This window comes from Glycine max, chromosome 12 (assembly GCF_000004515.6).
Source record: "Glycine max cultivar Williams 82 chromosome 12, Glycine_max_v4.0, whole genome shotgun sequence".
Classification (NCBI taxonomy): domain Eukaryota; kingdom Viridiplantae; phylum Streptophyta; class Magnoliopsida; order Fabales; family Fabaceae; genus Glycine; species Glycine max.
In genome coordinates this window covers 1,686,955-1,712,628 of record NC_038248.2, presented here as the reverse complement: position 1 = coordinate 1,712,628, position 25,674 = coordinate 1,686,955, and the positions used below count along the sequence as shown (strand labels likewise).

The window sequence follows — 25,674 nt, the reverse complement described above, 5'->3', positions numbered from 1 at the left end:
AGGGCCAAAAGCAAGAAAAGAAACGCCGTTTGCAGAGACTGTCTTTCCGTCACAGCACCGTTAAGTTAAGCACCCGACACGCTCCTTTTCCGTAGGGTCCATTCCCTTTTAGTTGCACTTCGCTACGTGGCATGCGCTGGTTTGTTGTCTTTGAGAAACCGTTGATCTGGGATCACCATGGAGGGAAGGGCGGAACATTGCACCAAACGGACCTTATCTCTGCATCGAGATATGTGAAATTCTAAGGAATATATGTTGGAGGTTAAGGTGTGATGTCAAATTTATTGTATTTTGATAATTTATTGATGTAAATCATTTTTAAAAAAATAAAAAATCAAATTCATCCCAAAGTTCTCAAATGCTGAAAAATTAAAAAATAAATAATTTAAATTTAATTCTTCAATATATAAAAATATAATGAATTAATTCTTAAAATTTAAGAATTAATTATGAATGAAAAAACATGGCATGGCGCAGAGAAAACTGACATTGTGTGTAACTGAAGTATTCCCAATTCCATCACGTTAGCCTTTAGTTTTATTACATATTGCATTGCATAGGCTTTTTTCTCGCTGCTGCTAGTGTAGTACAGTGCGGTAATGTGTTTGGTACAGAACAGGAAAACCAAGCACGCGTCGCCTCCTCGAGCCAGAAATCTTTTGCGTCACGAAAATCGTTTGCAAATTAGAGGGGCTAGCTTTTTCATCTACTCCAACTTTCTTCGTACCCGTTGTTTTCAGTCCACGACCACACTAGTGGAACCTGCTTCTTTAGGGTCAATTCTACGCTACATCAACAACTAGGTGTAAAGTTTTGTACCTGTACACTAGAAAAATGGCCTCTTTCATGCTAGGTTTTTCAAGTTTTTATATTTTATGTCCAAGTCCCCGTATATTTTTACAAAGAAATTGTCTATAATCAGTAAAATTTAGGGCTTAGTTCTTGTTATCATCAAGTTCTTCATTCGTCTAATCTGCTAAATGCTACCTTTTTCGGTGCGGGTTAGGTACCCGAAAAGGGACTTCATCGGTGTTTGTCTGAGTTGTATTGTATACCTAGTGTATTGAATATTACTTATGTTTTCTTGTGATGTGCTCTGTCTTATATATGACAACAGTTACCAAGTTTGTAACTGTTCATAATGTCAATTAAAGGTGTCGTGCAAAGAGTGATAGTCGGTTGGTAAGTGCCGACTACCTATGGTTCTCGTACTACATAGTTCTTAATGTGATCATTTTTTTGGAGGCCCTAGTTTGATCATTCAGATCGCTTCCTTCCCTTTTTATGTGTAGTTCCATTCCTTCACCAGAGCTCCTCAATAGAGTCTAGCATAGATATTCTCAAATGGAGAATATGACTAATCATACTTTATTATATTCATGATATAATGGGTACGTAAACTAGTAAATAAGGAAATGTCAATGTGGTTGAAGGATGATTTATTAATATATGCAACTTCGTTTAATAGAAATCATTGCAATACACCTTTCATGTATAAGTTCTGTGAAATTCAAACAATTTGAGCTTTTAAATTATTGGACCATTCTATTCTTCAATAAGATTAACACAATTGCTGGCTTAAAAATAAAAAAGATTAACACAATTGCAATGTAATGTGATCCCTTGTTGAATGATCAAATTAATAAATGAAATATTAACGGTGGAGATGTCCTAAAGTCCAAGAGAAATTAAAAATTTAATTCTTATTACTCTTGACACCCAAATGCCTAGACATTATTTTGTATTTTTTTTTGGTGTACTGCCTATACATTATTATAAATTGAATATGACAGCATAAGTTCAATGAAACCTGCACATGGCTCGTTTGAAACAATAATTTCTTCAATAAAATAATTTATAGATAACGTGTAAGCGTACAGCCATTCCCTTATTACAAGCCAAAACAATGCACTTAAGCTTCTTCTTTCCATAACTTTACTACTACATGGACCACACTGAATTTAGATTTTTTTTTTATTTAAGTAGTTTCATTAGAATCTTTAACTAATGAGTTCGAGACCCTATTTAGCAACTTAAAGCAAATTCTGGTTTTAAAAGCTTACTTGGACCTACATAATTATCTACATAATCTTCCTTTAAAGTCGTAGTTTAGACTAAACTCTTCAATGGAATAGAATCAAGTTATACCTAATTAAAATTCAATTATAAAGCATGTAAAGGCTATAATTTTGATGATAAGAGTTACAATGGATTAAAAAGTATATATGTATGACGATTAAAACGAATATTTTTAAGATAGAAATAAAACATAAACATTATGAAAATAAAGATACCAAATAATTAAACTTTTAACTTTTGTTTAACAAAGTGCAAAAACGTGGTTTGGTATAATGTATGAAATAAGTCTGCGATACTATCATTTCTGATTAAAAAAAAAAAGCATTCCTCGAGAAGAAAAAGAACCCCAACACACTGGCAGATCTGATTCTGACTATTGACCCACTTGTCTAAATAACTTTTATTTGGGTCAGGATTTGGGCTAACATTCATGCTTGGGTTCCGTGGGCTTATGTGAGTCATTAACCCAATGTTCTGTGGGCTTGTCCAAATTATTTTTTATCCCTTAACGGAAAGAGTGGTATAATAGCTAAATAATATGAGCTGGAAATAAATTTCTCAAACTTGTAAAAATCTGTGACGAGTAATTATAAATCTATGCTAACAATTCAGTGTTACAGGTAAAGAATAGACACCAAGATTGTTATATTAGGATGGTACTTTTTATAATATAAAAAATTAATATAATTTATAATCTGTGACCTTATTTTGTGATTTTATTAATAATTTTAATTTACTTTTGGTCATTGTTTCTTTCGCTTTATTTAATTTTTCATTTGGAAATATATAATTTTGATATAAATAAAAATAATTAATATTGTAGTTGATTTCAAATTTTAATGACCAAAATTGTAGAAAGGACTCGTAATTCTGAATAGCCTAGTTCTACGAAACATGGTAGCTCCTGAAAGCTTACGAAAGCGTAAATTACACATTCATTTGAAAGATCGATTAGGAAAGAAGTATTTGAACATTGCATAATTTTAAAACAAGAGTCGTGTCTCAGTGTCTGTCTCAAATACATGTTCTCAAATACATGTTGAATTATCGGGTCAAACAACAGTACAACGCTTCAAATGCAAACACAACACTTCAAATTCACTTAAGGGTACACATGTAGATAGATTGAATAAGTTGTGTCATTTTATTATGATAAACTAGAACAGAAATTTGCTAAGACATCATAGAAATTTATTTATTTAAAAAAATAAATCAATGGTGGCAATTTAATTGTTATGACAACAAGATGGTGATTCTGTAGTAATACAAAGAAATGGTAGACGAATTTGCAAAGAATGGGACCAAGTGGATCCCTACATAGCTAGGTTGTTGATAGACATGTTTGTTGTGTGGGATTTGATTCTCATAAAGATCATCTGGTTGTTCTGCCTGCAACTTTGCCACAGAGAATAGCATTCTTAGGAATTGGATATTCATCCCTAATGGACCCAACTGGTGAATACACTCTCAAATAGAATTGTTGTCCAAGGTATTGTCGTGCCCAAAATTCACTCCTCACGTTCCACATACCCACATTATCTAATGCCATGTAAATTGCGGTCCATGACTTGGGATATACCTGAGACAAAAAATTTATCATTTAGTTGTTGTTGTTGCTGCAACTCGATTATGATCGCATGAAATATGCCAATTGCCAATCAAATACAACTAGTTAAGTACTAACCTGTGTGGTGCTCCTCGATACTGCATCTCTGAGGTTGTATTGGTTACGACTATTAGGTGTCCACACACCACCATCCATTCTGCATCATAAATTAATATGCCACGTTAAAATTTCAGTGATATGAAAGTGAAAAGTGTAAAATTAAAGAATGGTGGATATAGTATATGAATGTGGAATATGAAAGCCTACCCTACAACCCAAAATGAGTATCCATCAATGTGCCAGCTTTGGATGATGTTTTCATGGTTCTGAAACACGATCTCGACAAAGGCTCGAAAATCAGCACCCATGACTGAGGTGTCAAGATACATAGGTCTACCAGAAGGACTATCTGGTATGCTTCCAACTTGAAAAACCCTTCCAATGTTGAAGTAATCTGCCAGCTTCAAAGGAGTGTCAACTGGTCTGAATGATATACTGTTCACTGCGTATCTTTGCTTCCCATTCACTTGTGCTGCTGAGCTCACCAGTGTAATTGTCCTACTAATGTTTATTAAACCATAGTGGTAGGAGCCTTGTGGATTTGGCCTTGGTCCACTTGCTGTCAAGTTTGTCCTGCAAATTGCACATGTTTATTTTGACTTATGAGACAAAGCAATTAAGGTCTACCAAAAATGATTCATCAAATGAGTAAAATGTGACAAGATGTAAACAATGTGTCAATTGGATGTATGCATTATGCTAATGAAGGAAAATGTGTATAGGGGAATTACCTGATAGAACGAGCTTGTTTGATGGACCAATCGATTTGAGTGGTTGGGCCACCGGGAATTGGTCCAGAAACAGATTGTAGGGAGTTACTGTAGTGAAGGATGGCAGTGCTTGTTAGGATCTTATTAGTGAAACGAGTGGAAACTACAATGTAGTAGTCCTTGGGTGCTTGATCAGCTGTGATAAGAACGGAATAAGATTGTCCCACATGAACATCTAACGAGGAATACGTGGTTTGTATGGTGTGAGTTCCCTCAACTTCCACCAACTTCATGTCGTGGCCTTGAATCCTAAAGTTGAGTGTGTTTTGAAGCCCAACATTTGATATTCTAAGCCTGTATGTTTTCCCTGTTGTTGTCCATTAAGAGATGGCAAAATAATTGTTATCAACAAACTTCAATAACCTTAAACCAAAATGCAAAATCCACATATGTAAAATAAACAATTAGGGCATAAAAAAGGCATACCTTGTATAGCTGTGAATGTTGTGCCACTTGGACGACCATTGATGAGAACGGCTTGAGGGAATGGAAGTTTGTGTCCAAAATCTAGAACACTCTGGAGCTTCTGAAATCATATAAAGAAATCACATGTCAATAAAATGTAGAGGTAAGAGAAATAAGAGGCCTACAAGGCTATAACACACAAAACTTTAGACCAATAACGTTTGTGTTTGATTGTTACCTTGTGATTGATTTGGTACCAATCTCCAATAAGAAGGGAGAAATCACCAGCTGGGTCAGGGAATGGGACAGGGATCCTTGGCCTGCTAAGGATTTTGATGGCACCAAAACCACCAGCTGCCTTGTGGAAAGCAAGAGATGGAAAATAGAAGAAACTTCCAATTTGATCTTTGACTTGGAGTGTGTAGGTGAAGTTCTTCCCAGGAGGGATGGGACATGTGGTTCCATAAACTCCATCTTGGTAAGAATTTCTCCTTTGTTGAACACCATTCCTGTTGCATTCACCAAAACAAAAATTAGAGTGCCATAATGTAAATTTCTTTTCCTTTTCTAAGTTTTTAATTCATTCACATCTCATTATGCATGTTGTTGTTGTTTATTGTTTTTGTCGTTACATGCAAATTATTGTTCAGTCAATTATGGTTTCTGTTAAAATGACATGAAATTTTCTTTGGGTTTAAGGCAAGTGTAAATGCCCAATTGCCCATTGACATTAATGAGTCCAAACCAAGGATGAGCCTCACTCGTGAAGAATTTTACTACGGTATGAGACATGACTTAATTGCTTAAGGGTTTCACTCGTGAATAATACAACTTCCAGTTAGCTGGGCTTGTAGTTGAATGGGTTTGGTCCGTGATGTAACTTAAAGGGCCGAAGTGATGGGTGAGAGACACATTTATTATGTCAATGTCTTGTTTTTTATACATCTATCATTGAACAAAAGTATCATCCTCTCTCCTCATCAATAACAGAAAGAAAAAGAAATATGGAGTTGCTTGCTTGCGGCCTTTGGAATCTAACATCAGACAAATTATGGAAAGAGGCTTCTAATATACAAAAGTAATTAAGATTGTATCAGAACAGTCTAAATGATTGGGACCAGATTTATCAGTCACAAGTTTGCACAATTTAAAATATTGGTGAAATAAAAAATCCGTAAAGAACGACCAAAATTAGATACAAATCATTCCCAAAATTAGTTTAAACTATTTTTTTATAAAAGAAATCGGTTTTTTATATATTTTTTTATATTTTATAAATGAAATACATGTGTATAAAAATTACACAAAATGATTATTGAAATATTTCTTTTGATATATATATATATATATATGGTGAAATCTGTTCTTTAATATATTATATAATAGTATGTTTAATTAGCCATATATCTTATGAATCTCAATTCCCTTTCTTTTTCCTTTTTAAAGTAAAACATTGAATGATGTAATCCTTTTTCTAAATCATTCAATACATGGATATTTTTTAGTAATAAGAAATAATAAATTTGTTAAAAAATGAAATAATGAACTAAAGCAGGTAATAATTAAATATATGTGTGTATACTATTACTAGTACTTGTTTTAACTTAGATTCGTCTACAGTTGAATGCTTTCACTAATTAATGAGTTAACGAGTTTTAAAAACAAGGCTATTCTACCAAGGTACACGCGCCTTGATAAAAAAAGGATGAATCAAGTAGAATATAAAACTTAACCATAACTAGTTCTATTGAAATAAAAAGGAAAACAGAATAAGACATTTTGGACGAAGCAAGCCATGCTTTAGTTAAAAAAAAGTGCACCACTTTGCCAGTTGGATTACGTTTAACATTTTAAGAAGTGGCCGCGTTAGCGTTACCCATGACCTGCACTGAAGAAACTTGTTTTGCACCCTATTTTTTATGTACATTTCCACATTTCTAACCTCCTAATAAATAGGAGTATGAATTAATTAGAGCAATAAAAATGTTAGGCAACAAGTATATTTATTGTAACTTGACGTGCCATTCTATTTTCTGCTCTTAATAGTTTGGCGAAAGGTATTGTTGACATTAAAAAAAAAATGAAGCGTTAAAAAGAAAGAGAGAGTTGTTAGTTACAGTTACTGTACCATGATAGAAGAAACGGCTCGGTCAAGTTATTGTGCACGTTAATGATCAAATTGTCATTGGTAACGGAATAGATTTCAGGGCCTGGGAATTGGCCATTGATAAGAATACCCTGCGAGTGCAAAACATATTAGTATACACCAGCCAACAAGCATCAAAATCACATACTATCAAAAGAATAACAAATTATTTAAAAAAAAAAACAAAAAACGAAGAAAGAAACCATGTTAATTGTTAACCTGTTGTTTAACTCCGAGGGGATAAATGTCACCGTAGGTAATGGTCCAGTCGAAGAATCTATAAGGGTCCTCCGCAGCAACGAAAGCGAATTCCAAAAGAAGCAAAATGGAGCAGAAGAGGGCACGTAGTTGCGATGGTTTATTAATCAGCTTCATGTTGAGCAGCAAAAAATGGTTTGGACTTTGGTGTTTGAAAAAGAAAGAAGGGGCAATGAATTAAATGAAGGAAAGAGAAGTGTAGAGAGGGGTTAGAGTTGAAGTAACAAGACACACACACCTTGTATATATATATACATTAATAGTGAAGGTTACTAACTATAAAACAATTATTATTTTAACATTTGTTTGCTAAAGTGGAAGAGGGAATGAAACTGGTTGTTGGTTTGGCACGAGGGAAAAGGGAATGGAAAATAGAGGCGGTGGCTGCCTGTGGTTATATTTATTCAGTTTGCAACTTAGCAATGTTGAAGCTGTAGGCCGCGAAATCTGACGTGACACGCGGTATCTTAATCGGATTTAATTTTTTCCCTAAACAATGATATTTGTACGCGGAAACAATTATAATGGCTTTGTCGCTTCTGGGACATTCTATGTATGTTGTTTGGCTGTTGGCTGTTGCTTCTTTTCTTTTCATTCATTGGAGTTGGAAGCAATAATAATAACAATTTTAACTTGGAAGCTCCATGTGCCCGCGGAAATCACACTAATGTACACTCCAACTCCTATATCTATGTCAATGTGTGGAAACTTCGATTATTGTTGACTGTCTAATCACAACCTGGTGGATTTGACTATTTGGTGTATAATTAGATTTATAAAAAAAAATGAATTAAAATATGTTCACACCCTTTATTTCACTTCATACACAACTTATGCGATTAATTTATGTAATATATATATATCTTTGGTTAATTTCAAATGAGTCACATGCGAGGTTGCCCGTTTCATATGCTCCATTGACAAATGACATTTCAATTGACATATTTTATTAGTACGATTGTTTTTATTTTCTTTGTCAAGGGTTATGACATTCATAAATCAATTTGAATGATTTTCCACCTTGATTGAAGCGTTTTTTTTCTTCTTGTACAAAGCTTGATCGAAGCGTATGAGCTGGTGCAAGGAAAACAAAAATGTCCACACATATTAATATTTTTGGTGGCGTATAAAATATTTCACTTCAGCCGTTATTTTATTGTATTTTGTCTAATGATTACAACAACCAGCGGTAGAGAACGGGCTGAACAACACAAAACCAGTATAGAGACAGTGCACTCTCTGGGCTTAACCACGGGCCTTTATTTGGGAATTACATTTTGAACTAGGCAATTGCTATATCCTATATTCCTAATTGCTTAGTGCACTTCCCTTTTCATATTTTTTTCTCCATAATATCCTTTTCTTGTAGAAAACTGAAACACGGCTTGAAATGTTTCCACTCCCCCCAAGAACCTCCATCCTCCAATTACTCTTTTTCTTTCTTTCTTATCTTTCATTTCTCTCTCCTCTCTCGTCCTTGTTTTTTTTTTCTTTCTTTCCTCTCTTTCCGGTTTCCCAACCAAGGTGCAGCGGGATTTATTGGAAATAAAAGGATTTGCAAAAAGATGACGATGTTAATATCCTTACGAGGATTATTGCCTTGATATTGTCGTCAGTTAAACAAATATCATTGTTAATATCATTACCATCCAAACCAGTGACAAATTGAAGCCATCAAGAGGAAGAAAACAAATCTCCTCCTGCCGCTGCAACTCCTTCTTTAACCAATGTTGTGAATTCTTCGTGCTCTTTGCATTTCTTGCCAAACGCAACTCTTGAAGTGATACAAAATATTGATGAAAGCACTAGCTGAGTGAGGTTCATGGGTGATCCTTTGTGTGAATCAATCATTTTGATGAGATTGGCGAGGTCTTGTTCTCATATTGAGTGGAAAGAATTGACACGCTTTTGAGTGAAAAGCTCTATGTCAAAGTATTCTGAAGGTGTTTTAGTTTTCTAAGAAAAGGATATTGTGGGAAAAAAAAAATATGAAAAGGGAAGTGCACTAAGCAATTAGGGGGAGGGATATAGCAATTGCCTTGAACTATTTTTTAATTAATGATACTGTATCTTATTCTTGTGTTTTTGGAATTCTTATTTGGAAAAATAATTTAATATACTCTAAAATTATTTTTTTAATAAATTTAATTCTACAAGGCGAAGTTTGTGGCGGAGGATTTGGTGAAAGACTACGAGGCTGGCCTTGAGTACGCCGTGGCTGAGGCGGTGCTTGCGAAAAGGGTCGCCGATGAAGGGACGCCGGAGTTTTTGGTTAAATGGGCCGATTTGGAGGAGCCCACGTGGGAGCCCGAGCTTGTCAAAGCCTTTGAGGAAACTAACAACCAGGCCCAGCCCAGTAATAATGGGCCTGCTGTGGTCGCTTCCAATCAGGATAGCCCTAGCCCGTGATTTTTATAGTTTGTTTGGACTGGAATGCTGTTGCAAGTTTGCGGGAGCAAATTAATTAATAATTGTTTTTGTACCAAATTAAATCGTGGACAAGAAATCAAATCCAACAAGGGTTCTAGTTAGGTTGGTTGTGTAGACCGGGTGAACTATTATAAGTTTTTTGATATTATTTTTTATCTTTATATATAAAAAAAAATACAAATTTTCCTGGTGGCTTTGCATGTTACTTTGTTAGTATAACTATTATCACGAAGCTTCAAATAAAGCCACGTTGGGAAAATTAGAGTTAGTATAGTGTCTAATCCTTGAGTATCACCGATATATTTCACACACGGTAATTTACCTTTCAGCTGCTTCTGGACGAATCTTTAATGGTATTAGTTCATTAAGAAAATTTACCACATACGTACAAATGGGAAGATCCTTGTAATTATGATACGGCTATGGATCTTTATGGCTGTAAAATAATATAATTGCTTTAACAGTCATTTTATAAGACAAATGATTTGTTTATAGAGGTTTTGGAGAAGTACTAAATAGTGCGTGTTGCCTATGTATCAGCAACCAAGAATATATGAATTATGACTAGTAAGAAAGTAGAGTGCAAGGCTGGGGTTACAGTAAGTTTTCTTATAATTATCATTTACTTTGGCCTTTGAGGTATCGATCAAGCATATATGACTCTCACGGTGCATGTTTGTGCATATGATATGGTTCTAGTTGGTGTATGATTATAGGGGCCAATGTAATTATAGAATGCTTTTATTTTTAATAAAAAGATACTCAATTGGATAGTCAATAGGCTCAAAAGTATACTAGTCATTGAGAGTTATGGCATTCAAGAAGAATGATAGAAAATGGGGGTTAAAAAGGGAGATTACTTCCTTCTTCTAAGAAAAAAAGACTTTACATAAACTTATTCTACAAATGATAAAAGTTCCTAACTCAGGAAACCTTAATACTCCAAAAATAAAAAGTACCGCTGTTATACGAATGTGAGACATCGATACTATCCTATTTTTGTTGGCCTATCATTCCATCTTGCTATAAATTGTTTTTAGATTGTTGAAACTTATTTTGCCTCCATGACAATGAAGTTAAAAAAGATAGAAATTGATCGAACGTTTGCAAATGGTCATCAGTGACCAATAGAATATTATAGAAAAGATAATGTTAGAAAAATTTGCGAAAGTTTTGTTTATATTAGGTTCAAACTCTGTTTTATCATTGGAGAAAAATTTCTATGCCCAAGTCTAGCCCAAGTCAGGGGAAAGGATTAGTTCTCAACAAGAGATACAATATATTCATTTTCTAAGAGATTAGTACTTTTTTGTGTCTAAATTTATTTCCAATAATGTTTCATTTTTACCGAAAAGTTTAGGAATAAGGTGAAAGTTTTTATTCCTACCTATATACATATTAATATTTTCAAGATTTCCTTACAATAGGATTTTTTTTATTTACATCTATTACCTTTTAAAAAATTGATTTGTAAATCATTTTTCTCAAAGTAATATTAAAACATTTTCTTATATGAAACGTTACCCAAGAATGATATAGACAAGCTATTTGTTTTTTTTTTTAAAATTGAGACCATCCAATAAGAATTTGTCAATTACGTTCTTTATATTTGAAAGAAAAAAAAAATATAGTCATTGACTTTAATTGTTAATCAATTTAGTTTTTAAAATTAATAGCAACAATCAATTTAATTCCTAACATTATCAAATTAGTCACTTTATTCGGTAAAATCGACCTCATTATTTAGCTGATATTAATGATGTAGTTAGGAACTAAATTAAGTATTAATGCGTTATGCATACAAAAAATAAGGGTCTAAAATGATTAATACTTATCAAAATTATACCAGCTAGAAATGAGTTTACCAAGGTCAATTTCAAAGATTCTTTTGTTTTCATAATTGTAGGTGGTAAAATAATCAAATATCAGAATTTGATGTGATGTTTTCACTCAAATATCAGAACTGGAGTGGGAAATTTGTAATGGGTACTGTTGGGCACATTGCTATGGTCGTTTTCTTCCCAGCTAATATTCGCTTGAAGTAGTTGATGCTTCATACTATTTACTATTGCCAGTGTGTTTGATTCACTCAAATGGATGTTCTATCTTCATAGAACGGTGTGCATATTTGTTTCACAATTCCAAACCACAGTTAGTTGGGTTGAACTTGATTTTCCTTAAAACGAACCTTATCTCCAAAGCAACTATGGAGTTGCTTTTCCGTTGAATGTGTAGCACCAACAGCAACGCTAAAGGCAAATTATCAGTGAATAGCAAATTTGGTTCTAGAATTGGTCATCCGAATCACTGTGGACGCAAGGGAGATTCAATTGCATGAATTTTCTTGTGATTAAATTCATACGAAATTGCATTTATTCAAACTTCTTGTTTTTGTAAACAGTAATAATAATAATATAATATTAATTCCTATATACTAAAAAAATAATTAATAATATTAATATCACATTATAAAATCTGTACTGATTTAAGTAATTACACATTTAAAAATACTTTTAGTTAATATCATCCACACAAGTTTCATTTTGATAAAAAAAATACTTTTTGAATAAAAATACCAAAATATAAATCAAGTTACATTAAACTTATTTTTAACTAATACAGTATTATGTTGATAGTAACTGGTGTCAGTAGACTCACAATAGCATATTGCATCTTAGTTGTCAAATATCAGACTCAGATGCAGCGGCGTAAGCCCTTCGATTTTGGTCACTTTGTTCAACAAAATCTAAAGGCCTTGACTTAATTCGTTGCAGTTTCAGCCCAATCACTGAAAGCTGAATCGGATCTCAGTTTGGGAAAGGCTCCACAAACCTTGATCCCGTCGAGCCATTTTCATTATTATAAATAAAGTTAATTACTGGTTCTGATCATTTTTTGTTATTAAATAAAACCTTATCTCAGCTTTATTATCAATAAAAAGTAAGACTTACAATATTCAATAAAAACTTATTTTTATCATAAATGATATTTAAAGAATAAAAAATAGTATTAGTTGTTAACTTTCATTCTCAATGAAACCGCGTCGTACCAAATGCTCCTCCAATTCTAACTTTGCATTGCCGGCCAAAAACCGTAAGCCATGCCTTAGACTTCTTGTTATTAAATGTATGGAAAATCTAAGAAAATAACCCCACAATCCAAGTGTACCCACGGAAAAAAAAATAGTTTATAAAAAAAATCACAAAAACTCTTATGGTTGTTTAGATAGAAAGAAGTAAGAGAGACAATAGAATATTTTTCAAGGCAATTTGTAAATTCTAATTTTTTTTGTTTAATTTAGTTGAATTTGAGGTAAGCTATAGCAAGTGTTGTTCTCTGATCTTTTTAGTAATATATTTCTTGGCCTACTGGTTTAGTTAACTTATTTTTGAGGTGCCAGTTTAACTGGGATGCCAGTAGCCATTTAGCTGTAGTTTGACGTATTTTGCTTAATTTTTTTATAATTGTGGTAATGTATTTAATTAAACCTTACAAAAAGGTGATCCAATAGGTCGAATAACACTTGTTATAAGAGACTCTAATATGATTTTAGAACTATTATGAATTATAAGTCTAACTCAGTACTATAAAAATTAACTTATAAGGTTAGAATAATATATCATTATTGTATTATATTTGGATCATATTACTAATTCATGTTCATGTAAGATTTTTAACACCTATTATTTAAGATTATTTTTTTAACAATATAGGTATATCATTACTATAATATATAAAAGTAAATAGTGAACTTCAATATTAGTTTAATACTCATCATCAATAGAGAAAAAAAACAACACATTATAATTCTCTTATTTAAAGAAGTACATTATAAATTATATATTATCACTATTAAAAAAATTAAAACATTACTCCATAATAATTACCGATACAAATTTTACTGCGTGGTTTAATTTCGTTTTATTTGCTTTAATTTTTACAACAGGAATAAAGAAAAATACCACAAAAATAAGTATATTTTTCGGTTTATGATATGATTTATTTTCACTTTTTTTTATTGGTTTTTAGTGATTGTTTTTGGTGAACATCGGTTTAGTAATTTACAACTATTTGATTCAGTTTTAAATACACTAATCTACCCGATTCCATGCATGCCCCTGATCAACCACCACATTGGAAAAATGGCCTTTGCAATATCATTATGGCGCGACGAGAATGCGAAAGGGTAAACTAGACACTTTAAAATTAAATGATCCCCTTCATAAGTCATAACTGGGATGTTTGGTGCTTCCATAGCAATGGATCATTGTAACCAAGCGTAAGCAGACAAAAACCAAAAGAAAGACTCACTATAAGATGGCAACAAGCATTTTATTTCTGGTGCAAAAATTAAGGCACAAATATATGGTAACCCTTCTAGTTCGGTGTTCCCTTTCACCAATCACTAGATTTTGCCCTTTTACAGGATAAAAAAGAGTAAATAATAATGTCCCTATGTCTTTTTTGAAAAATTATATTGTTTATACAATAGTATAAATGTTTATTTCTCTTCGTCAGTTGTCACGTCGCAAGTCTCATGTCACAATTTTAAATTTTATTTCTATTAGAAATATTTCAGGTCATTGTTGTAGAAAAAAAAAAATAATTGGAGTTAAAAATGTAGTAGGTTCTTCTATTTTTAGTAAAAAATTGTCTTAATTTTTATATTTAAGCACATCTTAGGGAAGAAAATAATTTGTCTTTCCCAATTGGTCACAAATGAAGAGAATAATGTATTTTCCAAAAGACAATTATTGAAAACTATTTAATAGGGAAAGGGAAAAGTGCAATATTGATTTGATTTTGTTTCCGTTGTATAAAAAGTTGTTCTGAGTGAGAGAAAGAGAAGAAAAATGGGAGGAAGAATGCACACGAAATCAGACTCGGAGGTGACGAGCAACAGCATGGAGCAGTCGTCGCCGGCGCGTTCTCCTCCGCGGCGGCCACTCTACTACGTCCAGAGTCCTTCAAACCACGACGTGGAGAAAATGTCCTACGGCTCAAGCCCCATGGGTTCCCCACACCACCATTTCCACTACTACCTCTCTTCCCCCATCCATCACTCTCGCGAATCCTCCACCTCTCGCTTCTCCGCTTCCCTCAAAAACCCTCGCAACTTCTCCTCCTCCTCCTCCTGGAAGAAGCTCCACCCTCACCCCAACCGCGACGTTGACCCCGACGACCATGACGACGCCGACCACCACCTCAAGCAGTCCTCCCGCAACCTCCGCTTGTACTTGTGGTTCTTCCTCCTCTTTCTTCTCCTTTTGACCCTCTTCTCTTTCATCCTCTGGGCCGCCAGCAAGACCTACAAGCCTCGAATCATTGTCAAGGTAACTTGTCCAAATGGTATTGTTATTTACTGTAGTCTTTGTGATTTGATATTTGGTTTTTGTTATGGGGGTGGACAGAGTATAGTGTTGGAGAACTTGTATGTTCAGTCAGGAAACGATGGAACTGGGGTACCAACTGATATGTTGTCGTTGAACTCAACGGTCAGAATATTGTACAGAAATCCTGCCACTTTCTTCGGCGTTCATGTCACTTCTACCCCTCTTCTCATTAGCTATTACCAGCTTGCAATTGCCTCTGGCCAGGTACCTATTTCTTATTTTTTAATTCCCCAACAAGTTCAATTTTCATTGCTCCCTCTTTATAAAAGCTGCCACCTTCCTACATCATCCTACTTGTAGGGGCCCACAAAACTATATTCAAATTGATGATTCTTTCTTTTTATGAATACTGAAAATCGCAGAGACTTTATTTCTCATTGTAATGTCACGTGACTTTCACAGTATTTGGATTAGGATTATGTAATTTTATAACAATTATTTGTTGAAGCGGGAGGAGACATAGATTCTCGATAAGCAAAGGGATTAGCCCCATCGCCCACAGACATTCCGGAACGGACACGCTAGTTCTAGGTCACTGCTCTACCACATTCCAAAACACTCATTACACTTCCTATTTTCTCATTCTTTTTTTACCTTCCCACAAAACTCTTCTAACTTTTGCAATTTCGTTACAAATACCCTCCTATGCCGTGACCCTGCTGCTTCCATTAATAGAAATAAATCACATGCAAGGCACATGGTCGTTTAATGGAAATTTACAACAAAAATGCCCTCATCTTCCCCAATACTCTCACTCTCACTCTCACAACATAACCACCACCATGAATTTGCTCTCAATCTCTCCTTTTCACCCTTTCCCTTTCAAGAAAAAAAAAAGAGATTATAATGGAGTAGTACATATACGTTTTTAATGAGTTAATTCCATTTTTATCCTGATTTATTTTGTTGCTTTATTTCATACTCTATTTCCAAATAGGCATCTAAACTCAATCTATTAGTCTTAAAAATTAAGGGATTAAAAATAATTTTTCATTATAAATATTATTAGTGTGCGTCAATCGTCATTTTCATTGCATCTTAAACTTAATTTTTAATTCATTCACTTAATATAACAATGCCTTGAGCTTTGCAGCATACGGCTATACTTTGTCTCATTATTCTGTAGGTTAGTTTAATAATAACCTATAAAGTTTATAGCTTATTGCGATTTTTATTGCCCGCCACTAACCTTTCCAGCACCTAGCCTTGCATTTTCTGTGGAAATTATTGCAAGAAATATTTTTTTGAATATATTCTTATCTTACAAAAATCATCCTCTACAGTTTTTTTTTTAATCCAAAAGAGTGCATCAAACTATCAATACATAAATGAACGGCGAAGTCTCAGATGCAGTTTTATTTAATATATTAATTAATATATCATACCCTGCAAGCTACGAGTTATTTCTATAGCACATTAAATGCTGTGCATTATTTCTTCAATGCAATGTCCAGAGCATGCTTTCATTGTCTTGAAAAGTGAAACATGACATGGCTGTATGCATGCGCGATTCAATTGTATTGTGTTAGAAATTTTGGGACAATTAAAGACATTCTGCATCTGTATGGTGAGACACTTGGACATACACTGTAACAGGAAAATCTGCATTTTGCATATTGTTGATGCAACTAATCTGACTAGCTAATTTCTGATTGACTCACTCGTGTAAATTGGCTATCAGATGCAGAAGTTCTATCAATCGAGGAAGAGTCGGCGGAGTTTGGCTGTAGTGGTTTCAGGACACCAGATTCCTCTCTATGGTGGCGTGTCAGTTTTAGGGAATACTAAAGAGCATTTGGAGAGTGTTGCATTGCCACTGAACCTGACATTTGTAGTGAGATCAAGGGCCTTCATCTTGGGAAGATTAGTTAAGTCTAAATTCTTTCGAAGAATCAGATGTTCTGTCACTTTGCATGGCAACAAACTTGGAAAACATCTTAATTTAACGGATTCCTGTGTCTACAAGTGATATTTATTCCCTCATCCCTTAAATGGCTCAGACGACATGCTTTCACTTTATTACTTGTAACGATAGCTGGTACATTTTTTGGCTCGTTATTTTTAGTTTTTTGTTACCCATCATCTAGCAGAACGAACTTGTCCAATGTCCATTTGTCTCCGTAAATATCTGAACGCCAATTTTAATGTAATATGTGTTCATTGCTTCATTTTGATTCCTTTTCTCTTGCTGGTCCTGCTTATGCGCAATTCTAGCTGCTATGACCAATGACCATGAGTACTTCCAATTTCATCCAGCCTATAGTATCTCGTACAGTTCTGTTTAACTTCCCATCCATCCGGGATATACATGTTTTGTCATTTAAAATAAGCAAATAGGATAAAAGAACAGGGAAGGGAATTACATTCACTAGAACGATGATTGCATTTTTGCATATGATAGCTCATAGCAGTTTAGTTAACATAATGCAAAACAAGTTTTGTAATTTCTTTGCCTTATAAATAGTAATCCGTTTTACCGTTTGGTGATATAGAAGCCATGTTTGTCCTGCACGACGGTGCTCCTCCTTTTTGAGACATGTAGGAGTACTTAAAGTATTGAAATCAGATGGTTGTGGGGTAGTGCACTTGTGCAGGATGTTTGAAAAATAAATTTTGTATGTCTGAGATTCTTAATTTCTTAGATATTTAATAAAAGTTGCTTTTAAGTTCCTAATTTGAGGTGAATTGGATACAACAAAGCAAAATTGTTTTAGAAATCATTCGTTGCAAAAAAACAAAATATCTCATTGTTTCATTCAGGAAAAATGTATATTACTTACTGTATATATTTAACTATTTTTAAGTGTCCTGAATCCTGATCAATCTTTTGAACTTTGACTTCGTGTTCTTAAAACTAATGAGGAATTTGGGCTTTTGGTCAACATAGTGATTTGGGCCACTCCCTGTGTGTGTGCTGGTATACACCATGCAAACTGATGACAATGACCATACGGTGGGTTCAATTTTCTTATAGATCTTAGTCCCAACAAAATTGTTCTTGGTCCCTATCAGCCTCAGCCACAGCAATGACCAAATTATCTTTCCCCCATTTTATGCAGCAGAAACACAATGCCGTAATGCCGGAGAAGAATAATCTTGGAATTTTGAGGAGTTATAAGCACCAATAGCAAAAGACATTGGGATCAATAGGAACACCTTTTTTTTTTATCAACCAAGGTGGGCTTTGGTATCTTATTGCTATCTAATCCAATTATCAAATGCTACTACACTAAGCAGCCTGCTTTCTAATACAAAAACAATTACTGAAGGCAATGGCTAAATGCACCTCTCATATATTTTTATTCTTTTAATTACCTTTTTCAGAAAAGAAATTTCGAAAAATATTAAAATCTAATCCCTCTGGATACTACTATCCGAAAGCAAAAATAAGGGTTGTATATTTAATTACCTTTTAGTTGTTAAATTATATTTTAAAATTGGCTGGAAATATTTATAATTGTTTAATAATTTTATATTTGTTAGATAGTATGTGACTTAACAATTCTTTTCCTTTCTATATCCGTTTTGAAATTAAGCTGTATGTCTTAAAAGTAATGTTATTCTTACATAAGTTTTTTATATACTTTTTTTTATGTTTTTTTTTTTCCTTCTCTATGTCACGTATCTGCTTCTTTTTCCTTTTCTCTTTTAATTATAAAAAAGTGGTAAAAAATATGGTGCTTCTAGAATTTTTCATGTCCTACTGGAGGACCCCTCCCCCACCTACCAAAACAAAAAGATAGAGAAATACACGATAAAAGCAGACCAAAAGAAAAGGAGAACGATATATAGAGTCGCAAAAAATAGCAGTAAAGTGAGAAAATTTTCTTGGGGGCCCCTTGCAAGTATATATGTTTAGGAAAACTTCAAAAAGGAAAGAGCGACTGAGACAGTGGAAGATCAACGGAAAGACATTAATTGAACACAAATATATATGTTTAACGTGTGGAGAAGAAAATGTAATAAACTACTGATAACATACTTTAGGAAAGAAAAATGTTTGGTGCACATTAAAGTGTGTCTAAACCTAGAAAAAGTTAAAAGAAATAGAACAAAGAAAAATTATAACTCTGATAAGTAATTATAATATGATAAGGATAGAGATAAAGTGTATCAATTGAATGTTTGTATACATTAACGGAGTGTCATGATGAAATACAACTCGATCGTTAGAAAATCAAAATTGTGACAAGAAAATAAAAATAAAAAATTGCATTGTGGAGGGGAGAAAAAGTTATAGTTTGTAAAACTTCACGTTATATATACTTTTTGTCTATTTGATTGATTATATGCATAGATGAACATATTAACAAGTGACATAACAGCAGAGCATCTCAAACAATAGCATGATAACACGTTCAAAAATGATTTTCTGTATATCACTAACAGGAAATTAGAATAAATTATTGCTAATTTACTGTTTGCTGATATATGGCATTGTTATGGTCTGAAGAAGTTAGCATCAAGGCCATTGAGAGCTAGAGTCCGAATAGCTGCAGCTACCAAAAGAGCACTGAGAAGCATCCCTACAGAACCGAGTGCAACGTTGAAGCAGCAAATTATACCTCTTGGACGAGGTTTCTTGAGGGATAACCACATGAAACAGGGGTATGCATATGTGATAGGCACAAGGGTCATGCTTCCAAGTAGTGTTGATAGTCTTGGAAGGAAAGGGAACGTGACTGAGATAAAAAATGTCAGCCCCCCGAAGAATAATCTTATGCATGTTCTCACTAATGGTGAACATCTCTGATTCTTTATGCTCGTGTATCTTATCTCCAGGTTGTCAAAAACAGGCATCGCATATATTTGAAAGCTGGTTAAACAATGTATTATTACTAGAACATATATGGCACCCATAGAGAATTTTGTGATTTGCCTCTTGTGGAATTCTGGAAACGAATATAACAATCCTCCATCGTTAATCTGGAATACATGAATATAAATTGATTAGTTAATTAATTAAAGGAAAAAATATCATCAGTTAATTATCTGGAATGCCGATTAATATATAGATTTTTTTTTTTTAATTATAGGAGGTGCTTGCCTGGTTTCCATAGGCCCAGAATCCGGCAATTGCGAGGGGAAACACGCACATGGAAATGAGTACATATGACATGCTCACTCCTCTTCGCATTGGTATTTTGGATGTTTGTTCCAAATTTGAAGGCAGCGTCCCCTGCAAAACCAACATCCAAAACACTGCTCTTTAGATTAGGCTATGCTATCAACCTAGTTTCAAGAAATGAATGAAGGCTTTGATAGTTTTTTTTATTTAGAAAAGGCATTGATAGTCAGAAAATATTAACAACTTAATTAGTAAAATTTTATATTTTTTAGAAAAGGCATTGACAGTTAGAAAAGGCATCCAGAAAAGGCTTTGACACTGCTCTCTAACACACATTGGTTTTATATTTTTCATGATTAGTTACATTTTATAACTTTTTTAAAATGTTGTCATTTTCTTTTTAACGAGTTTAACTTAATTATAATTTTAAATAGATTTTAATGAATAAACAATAACAGAAATTGTGCTACAAGAAATATTATAGAGAATATGTTTCCCACGTTAGTTATGTTTTTATAAGGAGATATAAAATTGATGGAATAATTAAATAAAAAAAGAGAAGGAGAGAGCATGATTAATGCTCAAATTGCACAATTATATTGTAACATGAACTTTATATTGACATATCACATAGTATCAAACATGCACTTAATTAGTACTATATTTATAAGAACCAAGGTTTTAAAAAAACAGTTCATGATCGTGGTTTGGAAAACAAGATTTTCTAATTGTCCACTATTACAATGCGGTGGCAATTGCCGTTATATCAACAAACACGACAAAATTATAATGCGAGTGTGACCGATATTTAAAAACCTTAATAAGAACCTTGCTCATGCATCATGTATATACACGAGGTGATATGTGTTTAAGTGCATGTGAAATTGAAATACTTGCCTGTATTTCGAGCAAAACATTATGCCCTCTGAAGGCTAGGACAATGATTCCAATGGCATTGAGAACGTCACTGATCTTAGCAACTGGTGTGTGTTCTTGGGACAGGGATGAGCTATAGGATACGTTGTTAGGCTTACCCTTCTTAACAGAGAGAACCCAAAAGAGGGTGCAATAAGTGATAGAGGTAACCGCGCCGACGAGAGAAACCATGGCCATTGAGTTGAGGTTGGGCAACTGTGCAATAAGAATGGCGACACAGGTAAACACCAAGAACCACTCAGCCCCGCTAAGTGCATGGGCATTACATGTTTTCCCATTATCGTTTTCGCAAAGCGTCTTGAATAATTGTTTCATGGTCCCACCTCCGGTGATGATTAGCATGACGCATGTGCCTCCTGAAAGGTACATTACGGGGAATAATGCTCCCACCTTCCCTAACTTTTTTCCTAATCATAGTAACAATGTTAGTGCCCCTTTAATAAGAAACCAAAAACTAGGTGGACAAAACAAAATTAATAATTAAAAGATATATAACTTTTTTTAAAAATAAATGAGGAATAATAAGTCCCACAATTCTTTCAAATTTTCATTCCTATACTTAATCTTGACTCCTTCAAACACAACTTATTTCTACTATTCTTATTTGGCTTCTCTCTGTTATATTTCTTAGCCACCAATCAAAAGTGAGCCCTTTAATTAATTCTTTTTTGACTGACCCTGCACGACAAAAAATTAAATTCTACGTGTCTTTAAGTTAACATTTGTTATCTTTTCCCAATGTCGAAAGTCTTGCCTCGGGTAATAAAATTAAATATAATACTACAACTAACCAATGTTGACATTTTACATTAAAAAAATCTACGCTTTCTGTAGAAAAAAAACGAACTGATGGGATATTGTGCATGCCAATCATAGTAGAGCCTGTATCTAAAGTGTGTATACATATAAGAAAAGATAATGCAGTGGCATAGCGTAATTTAATTGTGCCCGTTGATGAAGAGCGGAAAATAAAAAAAAAATGTAGAAAGCACTTTCGAAACAAACAAAAAAGGAAGAAAATAATCATTAAATGTGAACTTGGTGAAGATGAACACTGAATTGGTTTAATTTGTGCTTACCGAAGGCAGCCATAGCAAGGAAGAGGTATCTGCTGTGACGAATTCCAGGGACGTATTCGTGAAGCTGAACAAGAAGAAATATAGCATAGAGCTGCCAAACAAATGCTAGTGACAAACATACTGTACCCCATGCCCTGCAAATCATTGATATTATTCAGTACTACATATAAAAACTATACATGTCACTATAAACTATTGAGAGTATGCATGAAATGAGAATATCTCTCTCTCACACACACACACAGCCCAGAACATGAATGATGTAGACCGTACGTAGGCCCAGCCTTAGACTTTCGCGTAGACTAAGGTTTATTTATTTGCTTCTATATACTTGGCTTAATTTGTATGTATGCAAGTCATGATTCGTAATTGTTCATCTATCTGATAGTGAAAATTAGATAAGTAGAGATTTCCAAAAAGATTTTGATTTTGAGTGCAGCAGCCAGCAGGTGCATGCATGTGTTGTCTTCCTTATACACGAGACTTAGACTACCTACCTACCGAAGAAGAATGACTATCAGAGTTAAAACTTAATTAGACCTATTCTGGTTTGATTTTTCAACAAAATAGAAGCATCTGTATGCAGAAATATTTGAGAGATTAATAGTATAAAATTAACTAGAAGCAATTAATCTCCCAATGAATCCTTGACAGATATATACGTATACAATACTACAACTAGAGATCAATGGAATTGGAAGGAGAGGTTGATTGATTGTGTCCGGGCTGAAAATTAAACAGGTATCACTATCTAAGCTGTAACTAATTAGATGTTTCTTAAATATAAAATTTGAGTTCTGTTCTATATTTGATGAGTATTCAAGACTTGATTCATCTTAAAAAAATGTATTTTATGACAAAAACTTTAAAATAAAACAATAAGTATATTTTTAAATAATAGTAATAATTGCCTCAGCCGAATATATACAAAATCCTATATTTTTAATGAAATAACTTCAAAAAAAAAAAAAGACGTGATTTAATTTATTAAATAAATGAAATTAATATGCTGGCAAGGTTCCCATGATATTCCAAGTTCCAGCACGTGATAGTGCAAAGTAAGGTACGTACCAACCGAGAGTAGCGAAGGCAACGGGAAGCATGAGAGCCTGGAATCCAATGTTGGAATTAAGAATATGGAAGGCTGCATAATAGGCATTTCCATTTCTGGATTCAGTGATTGGAAGCCACGCATCTTTTGGATGATGCTGCTCCTGCTGATGCTGTGAAGTGGGTGATGGATCAGATTCTGATGCAGAACAAGTGTGACCATTGGGTAGGAGAGGATCAATGTGTATCAACAGAGGAGAAAGTGGGGGTTTGAAGGTGGCATCCGAGAAATTCAACAGAGCTATTTCTGATCTGAAATATTGAGCTTCTTCAGCCACTTCTTCCATGTGTATTCTTCCCTTCTTAATTACTATTAGTGGATCTGTGGAAGGAATTAATGAACGAAACCAATTTCAGCTGCAAATGATTTATTTGCTTAGCGACTGCTTTACGTTTTAGCTTTTATACACCATAAACATGGATTTTAGTCCTAACGTGTGGATTCCACACTAAGCATGACATCACCTTGCTCATCTCACCACCTGACATGACATGACATGGTCACAAGACGCTTGACAATCTAGATTTTTTTTTTCGAGATTGTTGACTGAAAATGAATCGCCAAACTCATCATATATATGTGATTATATCAATGTGCAAAAGTATCAACATTATAACATGATTCACATGTAATCTTATTTTTTAAATAAAGATTAAGGTTCTATTTATTTGTGTATATAAAACAATATTAACTCTATAAATTGATCTTAACATGTCAAGAGATCTTAAGTTCATTCGATTTAATATTAAGCTGAACGAAAATATATTTTCATATACTTTTTTTTGAAAAGTAAAAATTCATGATTTTTTATTCAAGGTCTGTTTGGAATCTCTCAACGATAAATCAAACAAACACACGTAATCCTTAATCCCAGCTATAATATACTTGACAAAAGGAAGACCGAGTAAGATCAAAGAAACTAGCAGATTGATCACTAAATAGGTACAAATTAAATAGGTGCAAATTCTGACATTATCACAAACCACTTGCTAGCGGAGTTCACCAAATATCAATGTAAAAAAGATTTATAATGTTTATAAATCTATTTTTACATTGATACTTTTTAAAATTAAATTCTGCATGCATACATTGTCGGTAGTTATGCATTAACCTTTTGTTTCATTAAAAGTCATGAAAATAAAAAATAAATTAAGGCTTGCTCTGTTCTTTGTCAAGATTAAACAGTTGTTTTTCAAAAGTTTTGCCATATTGACTTGAACGTTCTGACAATTAGGGTCAGTTGAATTACAAATCTTGGATGGGTAGAATCATTTATATTTTAAATTTTTGCATTGCAGAAAAAGAAGCTACCAAACAAGTTCGACGTTGTTCCGAGAGTTGAATTCCATTGCGGTTGGCTGCAAGGTTAAACGAAAAAAAAAGAAGAAGTAGGGTAAAAAGGAAACAACTTTTTTCCTCAACTTATGGATCTTTGCTGTTGGTGTTGGTCATACACAGCCACGTCAATATTCCTTTCTCCATTCTGGCGTTTACCTTTGTAACTAGACTCACCCAAGGAACTTGTGGTTAATTAACTAAGGCCATCTTAATGGAAGATGTTTAATGAATTTCTTAAGATAAAATTTTATTTATTTATTTATTTATTTGTTGTTGTTGAAATAAGTTTAATTGATATTGTGAATTTTATAAGTTTTTGGATGAATATGTTATATAAATAATCTAAGGTTTTTTAAGAATAATTAATTATTTAATATGTTTTAAGATATTCAAAGTGAGTATTTTAAATTTTTGTCATTAGAGATGCCTAAGTGTTGTAAATATATACTCTTTTCCCTCGCAAAACCCCAACATTAAAATTATGCCTGATAAAAGTAATTAATAATTTAATTCAATAATAAAAAATATGTCATTGAAAATTATTAAATACTGTTTTTTTTATAAACAAGTTAATAATATAAAATATATATTTAATAAGATGAGTTATATGTTGCTAAATATAATAATATATCAACAAGTAGTTAGTCCGTATAAAATTGAGTTCAATTTCATTAAATAAGATCTCAAGTTTAATTTTTTAAAAAACGCACAATTAAGTTAGTTGATAAAATTAGTTACAAGATTGCGAATTGAATTAAAATTGTAAATTTTTTAAATATGAAAACTGAATTTGTCAAAGAAATAGAAGAACAAAAATTAAATATTAAAAATTAAAAGAGAATTAAAATTATAATTACCATTAATATGCCACTAGATGCTACACAACTAATTGTAATTATGAAAAAACACAAAATTAATTAACTTTTGACATTTCTATTATCTCAAACCAAAAAAAAAGATATTGAAAACTATTATGATGTAGGATCAGTGAGAAG

At 33.2% G+C, this 25,674-nt stretch overlaps 3 protein-coding genes across 4 annotated transcripts; 1 reads left to right on the top strand and 2 right to left on the bottom strand.

Moving 5' to 3' along the window:
- Positions 1–3,200: 3,200 nt before the first annotated feature.
- Positions 3,201–7,692, bottom strand: LOC100793934 (L-ascorbate oxidase homolog). The gene is made up of 8 exons (XM_006591972.4): positions 7,286–7,692; positions 7,049–7,158; positions 5,159–5,429; positions 4,942–5,041; positions 4,477–4,822; positions 3,953–4,318; positions 3,764–3,842; positions 3,201–3,658 (listed from the first exon to the last, which is right to left on the bottom strand). Exons 1-8 carry the CDS (start codon positions 7,439–7,441, stop codon positions 3,452–3,454), a joined length of 1,635 nt encoding a protein of 544 aa, XP_006592035.1. The 5' UTR covers positions 7,442–7,692; the 3' UTR covers positions 3,201–3,451.
- A 6,778-nt stretch (positions 7,693–14,470) lies between these two features.
- On the top strand, positions 14,471–17,297 carry LOC100783160 (uncharacterized). Of its 2 annotated transcripts, XM_003540399.5 has the most exons (3): positions 14,478–15,087; positions 15,166–15,351; positions 16,829–17,297. In XM_003540399.5, exons 1-3 carry the CDS (start codon positions 14,608–14,610, stop codon positions 17,114–17,116), a joined length of 954 nt encoding a protein of 317 aa, XP_003540447.1. In that variant the 5' UTR covers positions 14,478–14,607; the 3' UTR covers positions 17,117–17,297. The 2 variants fall into 2 exon arrangements, with proteins under 2 accessions (XP_025980332.1, XP_003540447.1); XM_026124547.2 differs by having other exon boundaries at positions 14,471–15,351.
- Positions 17,298–19,384: 2,087 nt separating this feature from the next.
- On the bottom strand, positions 19,385–23,627 carry LOC100793408 (lysine histidine transporter-like 8). The gene is made up of 5 exons (NM_001370949.1): positions 23,302–23,627; positions 22,231–22,364; positions 21,113–21,558; positions 20,195–20,326; positions 19,385–20,073 (listed from the first exon to the last, which is right to left on the bottom strand). The coding sequence occupies exons 1-5, from the start codon at positions 23,625–23,627 to the stop codon at positions 19,588–19,590; spliced, it is 1,524 nt and encodes a 507-aa protein (NP_001357878.1). The 3' UTR covers positions 19,385–19,587.
- Positions 23,628–25,674: the final 2,047 nt, after the last annotated feature.